This window comes from Lonchura striata, chromosome 1 (genome assembly GCF_050655825.1).
Source record: "Lonchura striata isolate lonStrDom1 chromosome 1, ASM5065582v1, whole genome shotgun sequence".
In the NCBI taxonomy this organism is placed as follows: Eukaryota; Metazoa; Chordata; class Aves; order Passeriformes; family Estrildidae; genus Lonchura; species Lonchura striata.
Window position 1 is genome coordinate 61,647,639 of NC_140703.1, and position 17,020 is coordinate 61,664,658.

A 17,020-nucleotide genomic window follows, 5' to 3' on the forward strand; every position below is an offset into this window, starting at 1 on the left:
CTTCAGACCCAAACCATTCTCTGACTTGTAAGACCTTTCATAAATGTAAGAAATACTAGGCCTTGCAGGAGGGATCACTCTTGTCTAAAGGTAGCTCTCTCCATTTACTAATGGAAGGTAACTAATCTTTAGGAGCTTTGTGACATTCTCATTTTGCGAATGGGAGATCAATACCCTAAGCATGGCAACATTTCTATGGACACAAATAAATCCCTAAGATAAGTTCTCCAGAGAGAATGGCCATACAGCATACAAGCAATAAGCTTAGAATAGCAATAAGCATACAGCTGGCATTGTAGAGTGTCTCTTCCCCAGGTCTAGAAAATAAAACTGCTGCTAAACAGGTTTTGAAACCTCTTAGATGCATAATCTTTCTCTTTTTTTAGCCTTTTAATAGCAAAATTTATTTTCTGCACTGTAGTATTTTTGCCGGTACTGGTGGACATAGTCTTGGAACAAACATTTTTCTGATCATTATTAAAAATTGCCTATAGCCTTTCAGCCATGTTTAATTCATTCAACTGCCTTGGTTGTAACGTGTCAAATGCTTCACTGAAGTCAGAGGATGTTGTGATCATATATAATAATACCAGAAAAGAGACTGTTGCATTTATCAGGTGTGATTTGTTGCTCCACTTGTTGCTTACAGAGGAGAGTAGAACTTGCATCCTTCATTGCTCTCATCTCTCCATGATGCCTGAAAATTTGGCAGTCAAATATTACAGAGTTGAAATCCAGAATACTTATTTCCCTGTGGAAACCACAAGTGTTTAAAAAATTTAAGAAACTTCAACTTTATTTACAGATTTTATTTAGTGACTTGGACTAGAGGTGTAGTCCCTTAAAATCACTCCGAGAAGATAACACATGATACTTTTTTCTCCTAATGAGTACCTACAGGTGTAAAATTAGAGATGCCATTTCAGCTCCAAATTTGTTCCTGTGGGAATGATATGTTCTAATAATCCTTGCACCTCAATTTTTTCAGTGGCACTGAACACAGTACTTGTGTCTCAGCCTCCAGGAGTCTAAGTGGCAGCTAGAGAGTGACTAATGACATCATATTTTCTTACTTAATAATTTTTTTTCCTCTTAAGTTTCTTCTTTGCCCAGAAGGATTTTAAATGCAGTTGGGCCAGAAGTTAAGACTCCTGACACTCAGTCCCTGCAGCTTTAAGGGACACCTTCAGTCACGCAGCCAGCCCGCACACACCAAACATGCCAAATTTTTTTTCCAGATTTCACTTTCTTCAACAAAAAGCTCTATGGTCTCCTTGTGACAGAAGTAGGTCTTCTAGAAAGTACCCACAAGCAAGAAGCAGATGTTGCACACAAACTCACAAAGACTCTGGCCATACAACTGAACATGATGGTGGGCACACAGGGCATTGCCACCACTGCAAACAACTGTGACTCAGCTGCATGGCAGAACACGTGGGACCAGGATCACCTTGAGCCAAAAATCAGCTCTGAGTTGGACTCAGTTCAAACTCCTCTGTCTCCCACCTGCTGTCTATTTTTATACACTGTACATCACTGCAAACTATCTTGTGCAGCCTGGCAGAGAAAGAACTTAATTTGCAGGTCAGAGCAGACCACATCCTGCACTGTGTACTCCAAATTCTCCTCCAATAGCCAAGGTAAGGAAGAGTCGCTCTTCTTTTCTAAAACTTTTTAAAACTAAGTCAGAAATATACCTAAATTCATTACTTTATAGTGGTTGCAATTGAAGACATCTACACTTTCCCTCACCCATCTAGAAAATATCTTGCTTATTGTGGCAGCACATGTACTACCACAGCTTATCTTAGAAAACACATCAATTACATTCAGGGTGTTTTAAGTTCTTGCAGCTTTTTACCCTGTTTTTCATTTACTTGTCTGTTACCTTTAAAAAACTGGTAATACAGGGCTTCACGCACTTTTAGCCTGCAAATGCTGAAGCTGCAGGGATCATTTTTGCCTCTTCAAGAGCCAGCAGCCAGGAAAGCACACAAAGACACAGAAGAGTTTCCTTACGGGTAACTGGAGGGTCTCTCACATGCTGTCCATCTTCACACTAATGACAAGTGCATGCCCCTCAGAGACATCAACTACAGACAGTGTAAACAGCAGGAGGATTAATCCACCTGTTTTCCCCAAATGTTAGTACAGATTTTCTACTCTGCCATTGACAGATTTCTTGAGTGACAATCTGTGCTGTTTTGTTTCAGAAACATCTTCCTTGCCATGATCATCAAGAAGCACAGAGCACATACAATATATTCATGTTAGCCCTTATTGACACTGAATCTCTTTAATTAGCAGTGAGAAAAAGTTAAAAATGTCTCATGTCTTGGAAAATTTAATTTTGCAATTCTCAGTTCCTGATTTACATGTCTTACCCAGTCTCTGTGGCACCAACATAATTGGCCCTGGCCTGTGTTCTTTCTTCCATTGCTCCAGGTCATCGAGCTCTTTCTTAGCAACTGAGCAGGTATAAAAAGAAATACATATATGGAAGTTAGAGGAATACTAACAAGCAGCAATTACTGCTAATTGCATGTAATCCTGAAGACCATCTAGGAACCAACTTGGTTCTCAAGAGATGCAGACATGGCTACAAGAGGTTATGCAGTCACTGCAATAATTAGCTAATAGGGCAAACTTTTTCCCTAACTTGAGACTGTAATGGTGAGCAACCCTAGGACTCAAAATCAAAAGTGAAGCCAAAACCAGCTAGGAGACTACTAATAGACTGCTTTTTAACCCCTGGGAACCTATAGGTAAGTCCCACAGTATTTGCTCCTGCAGATAAAGTAGAAATTGCTACAATGAAGATGTTATTGCTGCATAGAGGGAAATCCTTGCCGTGTAATGCTCCCCAGCAGGGAAATGAAAAGTAATTTCCCCTCCCAACCACATGCTCCCTAAATAAAAACAGGAGGAATGCAAGAATCAACTTCACGTTAAGACACTTCAACATAGGCACCCACATGTGAGATGGGCAGCAAGCTTCCAGTGTAGTCAGTGCAAGTCAATATAGCCGGGGTGCAGCCATATGCTCCAGGATGGCTGATTTAACTTCTCTCTTTGTCGACTGACAGAGGGAAAAATACAACAATTCCTTTCAATAGCAAGGCCAACAAAGCCTATGGAAAGAGGAGCTGTGTTTTATACTAGCACTTCAGTTGCCCTAGGAGCTTACTTCACTCTGTGTATCCTAATGACTAGCTATGGCTATTGGAGACTAACACCAGCCCTCCTCTAAGATGATAAAGCCAGTATTTGGGTAAGCCTCTAAAGAGACCCAAAAGACAGAGAACAGCTTTTTATTTCTCCTTTAAAACAACCATTTAAGTAGAGACTGCATTCAGTGAGGTCCTGTTTCTGCCAGTGTCCAAGACAGAAATATCTGGCATGCTTCAGACCATTGTGGTCTAAATCACATTGGCGCCACAAAGTGAAAAAAGATCTTTATTAGAGCAGCAGCACCTTTGCTGTTAACATCACAGTCAGGTCTAAGATTATCTGCTGCTGTTCTTCCTTCAAAAGGATTATAGTTTGGTTCATGATAAGTCCATTTTCTTTCTTGCAGCCAAAGGAAACCCAAATCATACCAGCCTGCTGGTAAAGCATTTAAGCCAAACTCACAATGTTTGAGAAGAAAGGATTTAATTGCACTTGAGGACTCAAGACATGAGAAGTGCTGACTCACATTCCCTCAGCTTTTATGTCTTGCATGAATCAATGCCCAGATGTGTAGGACTGCTGTGGTCAATCAGTCACCCCTGTATACAGAATTTCACATCTGACTCTGGCTGTAACTTTGCCACTAAAAGATTTCAACATATGCCTAATCTTTCTCGTAGAGGTTCAGGGTGTTCCCACTTAACTACTTTCACCAGCAAGACTCAAAGCTAAGCAAAAGTGAATATATATCCATAAATACTTTCCACCTAAAATTACTTTTACCAGCTTCGGTAGAAGAATCACCTACACTCAAATGCATGTTCAAGAACCAACAGCATCTACAGTTGCTTTTGTTTCCACATGGGAGTATTTTCAAAAATATTTCTTATTTGTATTTTTGTTCTTCCTCCTTCTAACCCTGAGACTGTGCAAAGTTTCCCAATATGAATTCCATCCTGTAAAATTTGGATAGAGCTAATTCCAGTATAGTCTTGTAGAAGCCATCTTAAACTGCACTGCAAATTACCAAAACCCTTCCAAATAAGATTTATTCTGCATGAAGTGAAGCCAGATGATGAGTCACACTTAAGAAAAGATACATGATCATGGAGAATGCTCATAGCATTTGCATTACTATCATATCTGTACATAAAAAAACGTTGTAAAAATGAGGATAAAAATTGCAAGAGCAATAAAATGCTAAAATCCTAAAGTTATTCAAGTAGAAATAGTGTATTATGATATTAGACAACTCAACTTACTTTGCTGCAACTGTATTCTTCTGGTTTCATTTGGAGTTACCAAGACATATGGGCCAACACTAAAATGAAAGAATACACTCTTATTTTTCCTGTTCACACAAAATCAGAACTAGAAAGTGTTCCTTCAACACAAAAGTCAGTTTTCTGCTGTTGTAGCAAACAACTTGACAAAAAAAAATGAGTATTTATTCTGATTCAGCTCTTTAGGAATTTTTGGTAAGTACTCTAGGAATGCATGTTATATTTGTAATTGGCAGCAGATACGAAGGATATTATTTTCAGGAACTTTTAGCATAGCCTTTGCTGTTCTTATTCAAGGCTTACTCTAGACTGCTGACCTCAAATCTCATGCATTTCAAATCAAATCACTTCCTTGAGTCAAAATGTATCATGTGGAAGACCACTGTCTGCTGGGAAGAGCACTGGTGCTGGCAGTCCTACCCCTTACCTTGTGGACACCAAGCGCCTTGTGGACTTAAGCAGCCTGCCCAAAAGTTGTCCAAGGAGTGTGCAAAGTCACACTGTCTGTGATGGACCCAGATGACTTACTCTCAGCCTGAGCCTCAGTTTCCTTTTTGGCCTTTCATTTTCAGGCACCAGGAATTCCTTGGGCATATCCATCTTGCTGTCACACCTAAGGTGCGACTCACTGAATCAGGACAAGGGCCCTGTTTTGCCAGACTTAATTCAAAATGCAGTTGCTGTTTCAACAAGTTATCAATCTAATGTGACAGCAAAGAGGCAAGCCAGGGTTCAGAGTGTATTAAGAGACTCGAGGTGATCAAAAGAGTGATGAAAACATGTCAGTTCCACTTGGAGAAGACAAAGGGTTTTATCTCCATGGTGTATTGTGTGAGCAGGAGTTTACACAACTTCCACTTATCAGAAGCTGCGCCATGGGGGTGCAGATTTACCAGAAATGCACTAAGCAGCACTTGGCCCCACACATCAGAGTCTTGGCAGGGTTTTATATGCAAGTGTGGGCACAAATATTTCATCTGGCTTCATTGCAGGGAAAGTACAAGGAGAACAGCTAGCAAAGAATAATTAGGGAAGAAGGCTGAGCCTCTTCAGGAAGGGCCACAGGGAGTAGATAGAGGGCAAACTAGTAAGCAGAGAGAGAAGTTGGCAGTGGAAAAGTAATGAAACAATAAGGCCCAAGACTAAGGTTTAAAAGGGGAATGAAAATCATGCAAAGAGATCAAAGCACCCAAAGCTGCCTGCTGCCGTATCAATGTAATTCAGCGTTTGGTAAGAGAGTATTTATATCCAATTACCTCTTTCTCTTTGAAGACTTATTCCAGGAGGATGTGGATTAATTTATGAGATTAAACTAGTAAAGATAGAGCTGTGAGCTTTAATGGGGCCGTTTAATATGATCTTTTCCCTTTCTGCCAGCATACTCTGGTGCCCCTGAGACGGTGAGACTGTTCTGCAAGTCTCCACCGAATCCCAGACCCTCAAAGGCTGGAGTGAAGAGTGCAACAATGCCCCAGTGGCATTCACCACACAACTGCAAACATTACTTAAAAGAAGCTTTGACAACACATCTCGCTTATGGCATAACACTCCCCATCAGTGATGCTTCAGATTTTTCTCTATTTGATTGAGTGGTAGCATTTCCAATTTATGCCAAAGTGCCTTTAACAAGCTGCTGCAGAATGTATCTGTTTCAAGACTTTTTTATACCTTTTGTTTTGGTTTCAGATATTAAGATCATATTTCTCTCAAGTTCATACACAAAAATTATTAAGTACCTTTTAAACTCCCCTCCCTTCCCTTTGGCAGTGATAAAAGTTTGTAGGTTGCAATGCTACATATATCCTCCTCCCAAAAATCAATCAGTGCATCTAAAATATCACGCTGCTTCACAGCACTAGAGGGCAGAAGAGTTTTTATGCCATGTACTTTGATGATTTCAAACAGCATTTGTCTGGTTGATTTATTTTAAGTTATAATCAATCTTTTAAAAAAAGACCTCAGCTTGCCTGGACATGTATGAGAAGTCATGTTATCAGATCTAGCCCTTTTGCCATGAATAATTTCCTTCATCTACTTCTGCTTTTTGTCTGGAAGGCTCAGACCTCAACCAGCCAGATGGGGCCCACTCTTCTGGTACCAGACTGTGGCCTCATCATCAGCACCTCAGAAGGACTGCACATGAAATACAGCAAAGATAATCAGCTTACCAAAGAGGTAGAGGTGACAGTACATTTACCATCTGTTTTCCAGAGAGCATATTAAGAGTTGTCTTGTTTAAAACAGTGTTTATTGAAAAGCAAAATTAATTTCCATTTTTATTGAAATAAAGGCAAAGAAAGTGAGGGTGCCAAGTCTTCAGTGGGGGAGAGAAGGGGAGAACAAGACACCAAGGTTTCTTTGTCTTTTATCTAATGCTTTGTTTTATTTATTATTAGAAAGAAAAAGAAAAAAAGGCAAGGGGGGAAATTTTGAGTTTATCTAACTTTATAGTATTCACCTTGGTCTCTGGAAAGCTATGCCAGAGTGTGGGTTTTGGTACTGGGATCAGGAATGGCCTGAAGCTGAAGAAGGGCAGGATTAGGTTACATACTAGGAAGAAATTCTTTACTGGCAGGGTGGTGAGACACTGGAACAAGTTGTCCAGAGATGTTGTGGGATCCCCATCCTTGAGGTGTTTAAGACCAAGCTGGATGGGGCTCTGAATCCTTCTGAATTCCACCTGGTCTAGCGGAAGGATTCCTGTCCATGGCAGGGGGACTGGAATTAGATGACCTTTAAGGTCTCTTAAAGAATCATTCCACAATTCTCTGAGAGAGGGAAGGAGGAGTAAGTACATGGTAAATTTCTTGTGTGAGGGGTGAAAGTTAGGGTCCAAACTGGTTCCTTGCCTTTTAACCCTACAGGAGAGGAGCCAAATGAGCTGTTGCCTGAGAAACTCCACTAAAATCTGCACATAAAACTCCTTATTTTCTTGAGATTCTCTTTTTGAAGGAAAGAAAGTTAATGCAAAAACCAGCTTTCTCCTTGTGTTTTTATCCAGTTTGCAGGATATTTTATGTCATTTCTTTGTTCAGGCAAAATCTCTGATCCAGTTAAGCTTATAAAACCTGCTACAGCCTGTCAATTTAATATTCCAGTCAGTTTCTGGGTTGCCACAGTAGCCATAAGTCTGGAGCAAATTATCCTACTTACCTGGGAAGCAATTAAGAAAATGTGAAGATTTGAAGCTATCAGTGGTGTGCAGAATTTTGTGCTTTATACCGATATATGAAGTGCTTCAAAATTCACAGACAGAAAAGATTATAAAGAATTTAACTTTACAGTTTCCCTAATAATGATTCTAATTGTTATAACACTTAAGCCTATCTTTGAGGTAGGGTTGTTTTATAAATATAAATACAGAAGTCACTGGAAGGGTAGAAAGAACATCTCACCCCCGTTACAGCTCTTCAAAAAAGAAAAATCATCTTCTCCTTTATGAATCATATTAATCTTGATGGGTGTTTTTTGTTTTATTTTCTCCACAGAAAATGGGAATGTATTGACTCATTACACAGACTGAACAGATATTAATGAGAGTAAGAAAGTTATAACCCAATAAGAAAATGCATCCATTTTGAAATTTAAAAAAACCCTAAACTTCCTATGATTTTTCAAGCAGATACAGATAATATACCACAGTTGTGGGATTATAAATGCCTATGTAACAATATATCATTGTGGTTTTAACCCCAGTCAGTAACTAGGCACCACATGGCTGCTCACTCACTCTGGCCCCCATGGGACGGGATGGAGGATTAGAAGGGTTAAAGTGAGAAAACTCACGGGTTGAGATAAAGACAAGTTTAACAGGTAAAGCAAAAGCTGCACACACAAGCAAAGCAGGAATGGATTCACTACTTCCCATGGTCGGGCAGGTGTTCAGCCATCCAGGGCTCCACCACACGTAATGGTGACTTGGGAAGATGAACTCCATCACTGTGTACATCTCACCCCTCCTTCTCCTTCCCCCAGTTATGTATGCTGAGCATGATGCCATATGTTATGGGATACACTCTGCCAGTTGGGGTCAGCTATCCCACAGCCCTCACAACTTCCTGTGCACCCCAGCCCTCCCTCTGATGGGGCGGTGTGGGAGGCAGAAAAGACCCTGACTCAGTGTCAGCCCTGCTCAGCAATAACAAAACATCTCTGTGTTATCAACACACTTTCGGCCACAAATCCAAACCGTAGCCCCACTGCAGCTACTATGAAGAAAATAAGCTCTACTGCAGCCAAAACCAGCACATACAGAGAGAGAGAGAGATAAAACATTTCCATCAGGAGAAACATACAATACAGTCATAATGATAGTAATGATAGTTTACACTTTGAGTGATCATTAACTTTAGGAACACCCTGTCTGAAAACTTAAATTTTGAATAATGCGTAAATCTACTCTTCTAATTAGGACACCTAGTTCTCAAGGACACGTCTTCAGTGCTTTAAAGACATAGGCAATAGCAACTTTTGTTCTACTTTTTTTCAGGTTTGTATAAAACAGTTTATTTCTAAAATTGAAAAAAATACATGAGGGCTGCAGTTCTCCGATAATAGTTTTTGCAGAGCTGTGCTCTTCAGTTTTACCTCAAGTCCACTCCAGCCACCTATCACAGGAGAGGTATTCAAATGAAGTGTGAAATTGTTTAAAGAGTTACAAACGGAATGGGTGTTATAAACTATTTCCAGTTCCACTGTGTTTCATACCATGGGTGCATTGGTACATGAATGCCACAGAGCTGAAAGCCAAATATTTTGCTCTGCTGGGCAGACTGCTCTGCATAGCAGACAGAAAAATAGGGAAAAAGAAGTTGGAGAGCAAAAAAATGACTAAAGCTTGGGAAAGAGGCACGGCAGATTCAGTCAGAAGAGGGACCTAGGGTGAGATATTGCTTTAGGTAGTATGTTAAGACTGAATTTAAGAGGTCAAACTGCCAAAGCCAACTCTTGAATTTTCTTCAAAAATACACCAAGCTGAACTTTGCATTAATGTATCAGGAATTGTTTTAAGAGTGGTCTAGTCCACACCACCACAAAGTATTATTTTCAGCAAAGCTCCCATGCCTGATGGAGCAGCCACATGCTGCTGAGTAGCACAGAAGCTGCCAAATTAAAGGGCTACAAGATGCCAAATCCCAGCAAGCAGAAAACTGTCCTGTAGGTACCCCTATTCTGTAATGCACACACAACCAGATGCCAATGATAATTGACAGATACAATTCTAGACCTCAGCTGAGCAATATGCTCTGTGTCCCAGCATTGCCATAAGCAGAGCTCTAAGGAAGTGTACAAACCTTACATGCAGGCCTGGGGTTCTGGCTTTCCATCTTTATTAGTGGCATCATCTTACCAGTTTGCGGCTCAAAGACAAAAGTGATTTACTGGGGCTTAGCATTACACACTGTCTGATTCATCCTCACTGCACGTGTGCTCTTAACACAAGAGGCAGAAAATGAATTACATTAGCAGGAAATGTTTATCACCAAAAGTCTACCTCCATGGATTTTGTCCTGTGTTTGCCAGAGGCCAGGAATGCATTTAATTAGTACAGTTCAAAAGGTGTCTGGAAGATTATTAAACCAGGGTAACTCACTTCTGTATCTGATCCCTTTCATTAAGAACAGGTAACCTTTATGGCATTTGTGAGGATTAAAGCAAAAAGTTTAAACCTGAAGAAGTGAACTTGCAAGAGGGAAGAGTGAGAAGGGAGACAGCAGCAGAGAGCAGCCCAGGAGAAAGAGTCAGAAATCTGCAGGAAAGAAACAGACCTGAAGTTCTGCTGTTACCAACATTCTTGTAGAGAAATTCCTGAAGTTAAAATTTGGTCAAAAGACTAAAACTGAAACATGGAACTGAATTTCCAACAGTTTAGATGAGGATCAGACTCAGCATCTTGTGGTCTTAGCACATCAGAAAAAAGGGCAGGTGCTTCAGCCAGTACTCTGTTTTGGACAATCTCAACCAACTTCTGAAGATTCAAGGAAATTGCCACCCTGAGGGATCAAATCAGGGAGCCAAGGGGTAGCCCTCAGCCCAAACTTGGCTCACAGCTCCTCATCAAGCTATGCATCAAGAGAACATGTCAGACAAGTTCCTTCAAAAAAGCCTTCTAATACAGAATTATGGAAGGACTTCATTCCTTCCCCCAAACATTATATGGAACAGTAGCCCCCACCATCCAGACTGTCAGTATAGTTGTTGTCTTACATAGACCCTGCCACCAATCCTGCGCCTGGAGAAAAGGCTGGCTACTGACACAGTGAAGCTGGGCATCACTCAAGCGCTCCACTGGGCTGTAAATATTAGTACATCAGCCTGAAAGACAGAGTTGGGAGACTTCTCCTGTGCAGCAAGTGGAGAGCTAAACTCTGAACAGATTTTCCATAATTCAAACTACATGTCTTGCACTCCCAGCAGTGGCTGGGCAATGGGCAAAACAAGTATTTTGCTAAAAATCTGCCTACAGTTCTGTAGACTAACTTTTTTCTTTTATTTTAAAGAAACTTTAGTTCATAAAAGAAAAAAAAAAGAAAATCAGAGCTGCTAAGTATAGTCTGTCAGCAATAGGATGATATTTTGGTTTGGTTTTTGGGTTTTTTATTTTAATTCAGGATGAGCACTGGAAAAGGAAGGAAAGAAAGCTCTGATAGATTTGGCTCCAGTGGTCAAAGAGTACAATTTCTTGAGTCAAGCATTCTAGCAAGTTTGCTCTCCTTTCAGACAAAATGATGAGGGACTGTTACCAGCTGTGCAGCAATATCTCTTCAGGCTTTATTATTTTGCATTTCAGTTTTTAATGTATTTTACCAGAACCAATATTATTCTTGGCAGCTTTAAAGGCGCTAAAGGCAGACTGCTGAATGGGGGCAGCAGTTTCTTTTTCAGGCACTAGCTATAGTTCACCCTCTAATTTCCCCACTTTCCTCCACCTTTCTTCTGTACAGACTTTTGTTTCTGAATAGGTATGAACGGGGGCAATTTGGGAATTTGCTTTCTACGAGTTAATTTCATGGCACTTAGTAGACAAAGTGAATCCACTTAAATGCAAGCTTATTATTATAAGCGGTTTCAAGCTCTTGTGAAAAAAGTAATTCTGGTGACTTTTTTCTCCATGGCCTGAAACCACATTCTATGTATAACTGGATGGGGATATGCAAAGTGTGACTTCAGTTTTGTATTTGAACAAGTATTTTTCTTAATTAGGACCATTTTATTGTCACTTCTCACCCTTGACACATCATATGAGGGCTTTTCCAAAGCAAAACTACCTAAACTCTAATACCAGCTGCCCACCTTGTATTTTTAATAGTCCGGTATGAATATCGTGTACTGAACAGGACTGCAACATGCTACATCCCACACATATTTCATGCATCCAGTCTAAACAAAAGGTCCCCTAATGTGACCCTAAGATGCTCCTAAGATGTTTTCCCACTCCCAGTTTCTCTCACAGCCTGAGACAGAGAGTTTGCATTGAAATAATTCACACAGAGCCTTCAAAAGAGACTCCAACTCCTGCTTTGCTGGCAGCAAAACCATACCTCTCTCTGTTTCCAAAAAATAGCAAGCAGAATCTGGAATAGAGACACTACTTGGCACAGAGCTATCCTGTTTGGGCCCCTCATGTTCCCTCTGCTATGCGTATTCCAGAAATTCTTTAGTAATGCTAGTCTGTGCCTTTTTTCTCCTACTGCCACCCTATAACTTCAGCTCTCCAACTGCTCTTGTTATCCCAGAACCTGAAAACCAGAACCTGAGGGTGCTCCAGTAATTTAAAGTTCATATTAAAATGGGTTGCTGGCTAAAAAGCTGAGTCAGCTTTATCATTGCTAAAATGATATTTTAATCTGAAATCTTTCTTGAAATATAGCTTGAGAAAATGAACAAAGTAAAAATTAATGAAACCATTTTTTATTAAGAATAATGTTCTTAAAAATTCCACTGTTCTGTTTCAGTATTTCAGATGCTATTTTCTCCTTTAATCTGTGTTAGTTAAGGAAATTACAGGTAAAGTAGCTTCATCCCATTCAAACTGCCAGGTAGCATCCCCCTTCTAAAGGGAAGGATGCAAAACCCACTCTCATTCAGTTCATTTTTTATTAGAGTATTAGTTTCTCCACACATATTATATGGTTTCTATTTCAACCTGTCTTTCCTTCACCCCCCTTCTCAATAACTGAATACTAATGCAGACTTTAATTTGTACATCCGAGATTTAGGAACTAATTCTTTTTTAGAACTTTATGAAGACACAGAGACACTATTTTCACATAGCAGAAAATAATAATCAGTCTTTGCAGTGGATGCACAACAGCTTTATGTCTGCAAGAATCATGTAAGATGAAAGAGGGAACTGGGATTTGTGTGATTATATGTGCTCTGGCCTTAAATTCTGCAGGGAGTTCTGGCAAACCAATTGATTAATTATTCACCTAACCTGTACCAGGGGGTTTGTATGCCAGACAAACTGGGTAAACGCAGTTGTGCCAATGGCAAAACTCCCACTAGCCCTCCTGCCCCCTCCTCCCCCTGAAAAAAAACCCAAACAGCAACAAAATGCACACATCACAGCTATGTAAACAAACTGGGGCTGTCCTTGCTCTACTGTGAATATCTGGCACTGTGAGAGCAGGCAAGATAGAGAATTTTTCATATTTTGAAGCGTCAGCAAATACAGCGTCAGACTGTAACTAAGGAATTGTTGTTTGCTGTCCTGAAAGTCAGTCATTAAAGCGCTGATGGATTTTAAAAGGGCTCAGCTCTTAATAGTCCCTGTATCATTACTACCCAATAGGCAAGCATTCATGGGTTTCAGTGGAAAGCTGCTGATCTCTTCTTGCCATCAGCTGCCTGCCACGTCCTCCACAGGTGGCTCCAACTTCTTTACCCAGAAAGAAGAAAAAGGAAACTGAAACAGTTTGCAGTTTTGCCAGCTGCCCTTTGAAAGAAGGAAGAAAAAGAAGCAAGCTAAGCAAAATCAGCACATAATAATAATAATAATAATCTTAGCATTACATGCATTGTTACTAAGAACTCAGAAAAAGCAAAATGGTGAAAAGGAATAAACACATAGCTATGGTCATATGTTTATATGAAATACACATGCATAAAACACACACAGAGCTTTCCATTTCTATTCTGTGTTACATATGCAAGGCACAGCTTATACAAGCTATCTCAGGATTGTCACTGGAGAGCAAGAGAGACTAAGCATAGATTCCAATAAAACACCAAATGCTGAAGCTTTGATTTTAGTTTTGTGAGCATGAAGTTCCTGGAAGCTGTTCTGTGTCCTTGACTGCATTCAGAGCAGTGTTGGAATGAAGCCTATATCCATCTCTTAAGCCAAAGTAAGTATTTTTAGACTTTCCAGGATGAAATATTAGGAGACACAGAAAACAGGGAGCTAGAACCAGATTTGAAATTTCACTTTGAAAAAAAGATGGCAAGAAACTTTGCAAAAAGATGCCACACACCGCGTATGCCAGTATCCAAGGTACAGAACTGGCCACTGCTATGACACAGGGTATAAACCATGCTATAAAGAAGCCTTCCAGAACAACTAGGGTCCCATGTAGGAAGCTCCAAAGAGATGACAACATGCTGCTTGTGTGCTCAGCCACATGCAGGGTGTCTATAAAATATTTTCACCTTTAAAAGTGTACACCTCGAGTAAGCTGGAGAACAGGAACCCAATGCAGGTAAATCAGCTTAGTCAGGCTCCTTGCTACTTACTACTGCTTTTGCTGTTGCTGGTGCACTGATTCTTGGCCTCCTTGTTTCTCTTCAGATGCTGTCAGCTTCTGGGTGCTTTCACCCTTCTCTCTTTCATTGTTGCCATGCCAGGGGTTACCCGGAGAGGAAGATGGAGTATTGATGGAAGCCCTGTACCTGTTGCCTTCCCTCCATCCTCCCACTCCAGACATGGTTTTGCAAGTACCTTGCCTTGACAGAAACCAGTATTGCTGCTACAGCTAGGGGAACACTCAAAGCTTCCGAGTTGCCAGAAATCAGTTTCAATTCCTGGTAAACTCCTCCCCTTCCTGAATTTTGGGCTGGCAGGCATGCCAATACATGTACTGATTTCTGAGGCATCCACCAGCTGAAGCTCAAGTTTCATAATCTCAATCACAGCACCCAGGCTGACAGGGGTCACAGGGTGACAGCAAAGCTGATCTGCACTAATAAACCAGGTGACAACAGTTTGTGCAGAAGTAGGGGGAGGTCTGACATTTTTCTGATATATTTCTGACATATATTTCTGATATATTTCTGACATTTTTTTAACTCAGCATTTCCCTGTGACAGAGGGAGTAACTCTTGGGAGTGTTATTACCCACCCCTGAAGGTGAAAGTAATGCAGGTTCTTGTTAATAAATCTCTTGAGGCAGATTAGAGTGAAAAAACACTGAATGATCAGTGTTTGCAAATATGTGTGTGTGTATATATATATATATATGTATGTATGTATGTATGTATGTATACATATATATATGAACAATCTGGTTGCAATGAAAGCAGCTATATAGCCATTTTGGTTATTATTATCTCTATTAATACACCAATATGAAAGCATAAAGATATCACTTAAAATGTGCAAGGGGAAAAACATGGAAGAAAGAGAAAGAAAGGGTAAGAGTAGGAAGATACATAACTACAGCCCCTGGAATTACAATAAGACTTAAGTGTTGCTCTTGGTCGAAGTGATGATCAAAGGTCTTGATCTATCTGCAGAAGATGTGTTTAAGAGCAGGCAATTTGGCATGGTGAAAAGCACCATCCTTTTTCCACAAGATCTGCCTCTTATCGGCCTCAAAGAGCAGCTGGTAGACTCTGCCAGTTATAAGTTCATCCCTTCTGCCTTTTGCAGACCAGAGGTATGTCATTACATACCCAAAAACTCATCTCATTCTTGGTGAGCTGCAAACCTGGTCTCAGCAAAGCACCCTGGTGCCTTCACAAATGGGCAATTGCTTTGAGTCATGGTCCAGTCTCTCACAAGGGGTTTTTTGGTTTCTATTTTGCATGAGTGTACAAGGAAAGATGAAAGAGAAACTAAAAACTAACCTTCAGGTAAATCTTAAGGCAGTGGTCCTGAAAAAATCAAATTCAGCCTTCTGCTCAATCAGAAAACTTCTTTGACTTTCCTAATTCTACCTGAAGAGAGGACAAATACATGATCCACTTACTGAAAATTGAGATCCTTTGAGTGATCACATCTAACCAGTGGTAGTGTATCTATGGGATCTGCAGGGCTGGAGATAACCAGCAACCTTTTTAATATCATCAGTAAATAAAAGATATTTGACAACTTCTAACCCAAGTAAAAAAGAACTAGCAATGCTACTCCAGGTTAATGCAGCAGAAGGAGATCCAGCTCCACTCGTGCAGATCTCCTAACTCTTTGTTCTCAGCTGATCAAGCTACACTAAAAACACACTGCTGGCCAGGTTTCCTGACTGCCTGGATCACCTTGGTCTTACAGCACTCTCCACACATGCAGGGGAAGGAGTAAAGTAAAACGCCATATGGAAAGCCACAGGCTGCCTGGTTGTTGTGATGTTCCTTGGGACCTGCCACCAGCAGCTCGCCTCCCAGAGCTTCCATATCCACAAGGACACATCTCCTAGGGCTGCCCCAAGAAGGCAGCACCAATGATCTCTTTCTCCCTCATCCCTCCTAACATGCTCAGCAGCAGAGATGATCTTCATTTGTACACAAATCATTCTGCAGTCTTTGGAGTGCAAGGGCAGTGTGTTGTAAAGGGGTGAACTGGTGCATAGTCCCTTGCATCACTTCCTTTCACAAATATATATATATGCATTTAATGTACAAGGTGCTGGCAAATGAAAGCAAGCATCAAGCTTATTCCATTCCATAGAACTGGAGGGTCAATACAGGAGACAGCAGAAGCACTAGAAGTAGCACAGAAATTATAGCAAAATCATGTCTGACAACTGCAAAGATTTGTGGGATAACAGCTGTGCCTACAGACACCCTATCTGGTAAAAATCCAGTTTTGACATCTGGAGTGTTCTTACCCACGCAGATTGATGTCTTAATAACCCATATCTAATTACAAAAATTGATTATAATTAATGTGGCCACTGCTGCTGTGTCTTCATAAAATTCAGATCTAGTGTCATTTTCCTGCTGAAATTTAGAAACTTTTGGCTGAAAACAGTAACTGTAGAATCAAAATATTTATAGCTATATTACTCAAAAAAGATGGATGTGAAATGAGCCCAAGCACTAGAAGCTTGATCACTTTTGTTGCTTCCATGCTAATTTATTTCATAGCTCTTGTGGACAACCCAAACTAACTCTACCCAAGACAATACCCAAGTCTGGCTCTAAGGACAGCTCATGCCAGACATGACCCCCAGAAAGTCAGTATTAACTAGTGTACCAGATTTACCTTGTCCACCCTAAACATCTCTTCATCACTATCCCAGCAATCTCAAACTCACCCCGCAGCCTCTGTGTGATACTCCAGTGGATCATTCATCAGCCCTTCAGTTTCATGCTACTAAAACACAACATTTCACAGGCTGCAACCCAGCTCT

The 17,020-nt window shown here is 40.5% G+C and overlaps 1 protein-coding gene across 2 annotated transcripts in view; it reads right to left on the reverse strand.

Moving 5' to 3' along the window:
* EPSTI1 (epithelial stromal interaction 1) overlaps positions 1-14,498 on the reverse strand; it is a 48,662-nt gene extending 34,164 nt beyond the window's left edge. Inside the window, exons 1-3 of one of the 2 annotated variants that reach the window (XM_021530830.3) lie at positions 14,190-14,495; positions 4,434-4,492; positions 2,385-2,468 (exon numbers count right to left, since the gene is read on the reverse strand). In XM_021530830.3, coding sequence (XP_021386505.2) covers positions 2,385-2,468; positions 4,434-4,492; positions 14,190-14,380 — 334 coding nt within the window. In that variant the 5' untranslated portion in view covers positions 14,381-14,495. Of the gene's footprint in view, positions 1-2,384; positions 2,469-4,433; positions 4,493-14,189 lie in introns of both variants that reach the window. The other variant, XM_021530831.3, reaches the window with a different exon arrangement.
* Positions 14,499-17,020: the final 2,522 nt, after the last annotated feature.